The following is a 3764-nucleotide window of genomic DNA, read 5'->3' as shown; positions in this document are numbered from 1 at the left end:
GATGTGCACTAGTGGACTAACAGTTGCTATCAACATTTTGTTTCCCACATTCCCACCCCGTATCTACCCTAAACACACTTACTTACTCTCAGGCGTATCCCGAGAACACAGGGATGAGCACTAGTGGACTAACAGTTGCTAACAACATTTTGTTTCCCACATTCCCACCCTGTCTCTACCCTAAACACACATACTTACTCTCAGGCGTATCCCGAGAACACGGGGATGAGCACTAGTGGACTGACAGTTGCTAACATTTTACTCACACGATTTCTTTGTAGTTATAATTAACAAAATTCCAAACAATGATAAAAATTGTAATTACCATATAAAATCAACTATACAGAACAGAGACTTACAAGGAAAGTAGCAATATGGTATCATGGTATATTACGTAAATAGTCGTTATACTTATTTTCCTAGGCCATAAATCAGTAATATATCGGGGGTTTGTTTTGTTGTGAAATATTGAATATTACATGTTCTAGTCATTGTATAATTAAAATGTTCCCAAATTTCTTATACGAGCTAGAAAGTTGAGCTAGCTTATAACCTTGCGCAAGTGTATAAGCAACCTTATAAGCCAGAGGGGCTATCGTCACAATAACACTATAAATGTTATTTTAAAGTTTGAAAGCATATTGTAACGTAATGTAAATTATAATAAAGAAATATCTTTGTAGTTTTGTTAACGGAAATATTGCAGTTACGCAATTGTTACAATCGAAAGTCATATTACTTTATATCTTCTAGTCTCTTGGGATTGTTTGTTAAAACAGTCTTAAAATTGTTCTTTTTATCAGTATCAGCATGTATAGTGATCGGCCAGTAGTTATAAAATAATAATGAAACATCCTTAAATACCATTCGGTAAGGAACTGCCATTGGGCAACATCCTTACCTCCAAGTTACATCCAAATAAGCCTCCACAAAACTTGTAACAGAGCGCACACAATATTTCCATCGTGCCCGGAATATTGTGACTCCCAAAAGAGTCCCGTTGGCATTTTTTTACATTGGCCATGCAATTTCACCGAATATTCCTTGGTTCAACAATGTTCCCCAAGTATTCCTTTGTTCAACAATGTTCACCAAGTATTCCTTTGTTCAACAATGTTCACCAAGTATTCCTTTGTTCAACAATGTTCACCAAGTATTCCTTTGTTCTACAATGTTCACCAAGTATTCCTTTGTTCAAAAATGTTCACCAAGTATTCCTTTGTTCAACAATGTTCACCAAGTATTCCTTTGTTCAACATTGTTCACCAAGGATTCCTTTGTTCAACAATGTTCACCAAATATTCCTTGGTTCAACAATGCCCACTATGAGAGATATCCACGTCGCATAGAGACCTATTGGCCCAATGGCCTAATTCAGCGTTACGAGAACCTAGTTGCGTTTCGTACGTGAAAGGCGCAATAAATAATATATTATGCCACTCAGTTTTCTGTAACCTCTTATTTCAGTACAATTATATAACTTAAGTGTACTTTTGCTTAATTTTAATTTTAGTTTTACTTTTATTTCCAGAACTGTATTTACCTCATACTTGAAGGCAAAAACCGTTAATAGTTTGTGGGTTTGAGTTCGCAGTCAGTACTTTCATCAATGCTGTTTGAAAACACTGATTGTTGAAGTGACATCAAAATATATTGGATATTGCAAACGTGTCTTCTCTTTTAATGTTACGTTTAGTTGCTATACGTGCAATGACACTATTGTTGTTATTCTTAAACGCTTGCTTAAATTAAAAAAGACCAACCATGACTTATAGGAAAATAATGAAAAATAAAATGAAGACAGAATTGGACCTTAGATGATAAATTTGGCGGTAACAATTTTAAAATAAAGAAAAACTCAGACGGTTTGAATCAGAAATCCAAAAAATTTACACATTTATTTTTGAAACAATATTAGTTGGAAGCGTGTGTTTGTAGGAGTAAGTTGTTAAGAATTGCAGTGAAATTCACGCCTGTAATATAAATGTGTATTAACTGATACATTTGTATAGAAAAACAGAGTATTAAAACAAATCCAATGCTTTCATAAAGGGGAAAATTAAGATTTACTAAGGGAAACATTTAAATGAACTACTACGGACTTTTTACGTATGAAATACCTCACCCTCCAAATGGTGTATTATGGGAGCAAGCCATAATTTTTCACTAAGAACTTCTAAAAAATATTTTGTTTTAAAAAGCATTAAAATAGAAGAAAAATTATGCAAAATAGAGGTCGCTATTTCATTCTGGTGGCTAATTGAAAATTTACCTTACACAAAACATCAATAATGGAAATTAAAATTAATTTCACGTCCTTAAAAGGTAATAGCTTTTACCAAGACAACTTGTATAGTGCAAATTGTAAAGATTACTATACCAAAATAATATTAGTCAATTTTAAATTCAAATACAATTACAACTATAAGTATTTAAAGGCAATTATAACCCTCTTAGCACTTTAATTTAATTGTGGTGTTTGGTTCTCTGTAGTTTGGATATTCAAGGTATGTGGAATATAGTAAATTATCATTTTAAAACTACAATAATACAATTCTTATTAAAATATTTGCTCGGAGTTGAACAATAGTTGCGTACAAAAAAAGGAGAAATGTAAGTTCCTAGGGATTATTCGCAGTAAGCCCTCAGTTGATCGACTGTGCAGCCGTTCAAACAACACTCCGTCACCACCTCCCGCTTGTGCCGGAATATATGCCGGGTTGTCACGGACACAGTCTCGCCCTTTCCTGCAAAAATCAAATTATACACTTCTTACTACAAAATTTACTCGGTGTTAAATAATTAGGTGGGTACTAGGTTGAAACTGATCGCTCATATAATCATCACTGCATCTTATATCTAAAACTTCCTATTAAATTTCACAATATTCTGTCTAAAGAATATTTTTATTGATTATTTATTATTCTGGCCATTATTATCTTGTATAAATAAATGCACTGTCTAACATTTGAAATATTATTATTCTTGGAAGATCAATTACCAAGAAAATTGCATTATAGAAATGGCACTCTCCTATTTCAATGCGTATAAAATCTAAATCTGGCAATAAAATATGTAGTTGAAGATTCCGGCAATTGTGTTGCAACGATTTCAGTCATATTCGGAATGGAGATCAAAGCACATATAACGTAGGTCGATCGTCCATTTAACAGTATTGCCTTTGGTGACTGGCGCGCTAGGAAAGGATAATCCCTTTACACCCCATGTATTCTATTCTGATCTAGGTACCTGAGATTGTAGTGTGAACTGTCTCAAGCGGCTTACTGAAGGTGCTGTTACAAGTCGTGGACAGGGCTCTGGCCAGGTCTCTACCGCAGTACCGCCAGGCCACTTCCGAGGACCGGGAGTTCCCAATGTAGGCGAACAGCAGCACAGAACACATCAGCATCATCGTCATCAGCTTCCCCGACATCTGAATCACTCAATAAGCTATTATAAGTCGTGGACAGGGCTCTGACCAGGTCTCTACCGCAGTACCGCCAGACCACTTCCGAGGACCGGGAGTTCCCAATGTAGGCGAACAGCAGCACAGAACACATCAGCATCATCGTCATCAGCTTCCCCGACATCTGAATCACTCAATACGCTGTTATAAGTCGTGGACAGGGCTCTGGCCAGGTCTCTACCGCAGTACCGCCAGGCCACTTCCGAGGACCGGGAGTTCCCAATGTAGGCGAACAGCAGAACAGAACACATCAGCATCATCGTCGTCAGCTTCCCCGACATCTGAATCACTCAATAAG

The 3764-nt window shown here is 36.2% G+C and overlaps 1 protein-coding gene across 1 annotated transcript; it reads right to left on the bottom strand.

Moving 5' to 3' along the window:
- Positions 1-1865: 1865 nt before the first annotated feature.
- On the bottom strand, positions 1866-3429 carry LOC124358788 (bombyxin B-10-like). Its single transcript, XM_046811085.1, has 2 exons — positions 3250-3429; positions 1866-2747 (listed from the first exon to the last, which is right to left on the bottom strand). The coding sequence occupies exons 1-2, from the start codon at positions 3416-3418 to the stop codon at positions 2629-2631; spliced, it is 288 nt and encodes a 95-aa protein (XP_046667041.1). The 5' UTR covers positions 3419-3429; the 3' UTR covers positions 1866-2628.
- Between the last annotated feature and the right edge of the window lie 335 nt (positions 3430-3764).

Source organism: Homalodisca vitripennis, chromosome 3, assembly GCF_021130785.1.
Source record: "Homalodisca vitripennis isolate AUS2020 chromosome 3, UT_GWSS_2.1, whole genome shotgun sequence".
NCBI lineage: Eukaryota > Metazoa > Arthropoda > Insecta > Hemiptera > Cicadellidae > Homalodisca > Homalodisca vitripennis.
Note: the sequence above shows the minus strand (reverse complement) of the source record. Positions and strands in the feature narration are given on the sequence as shown.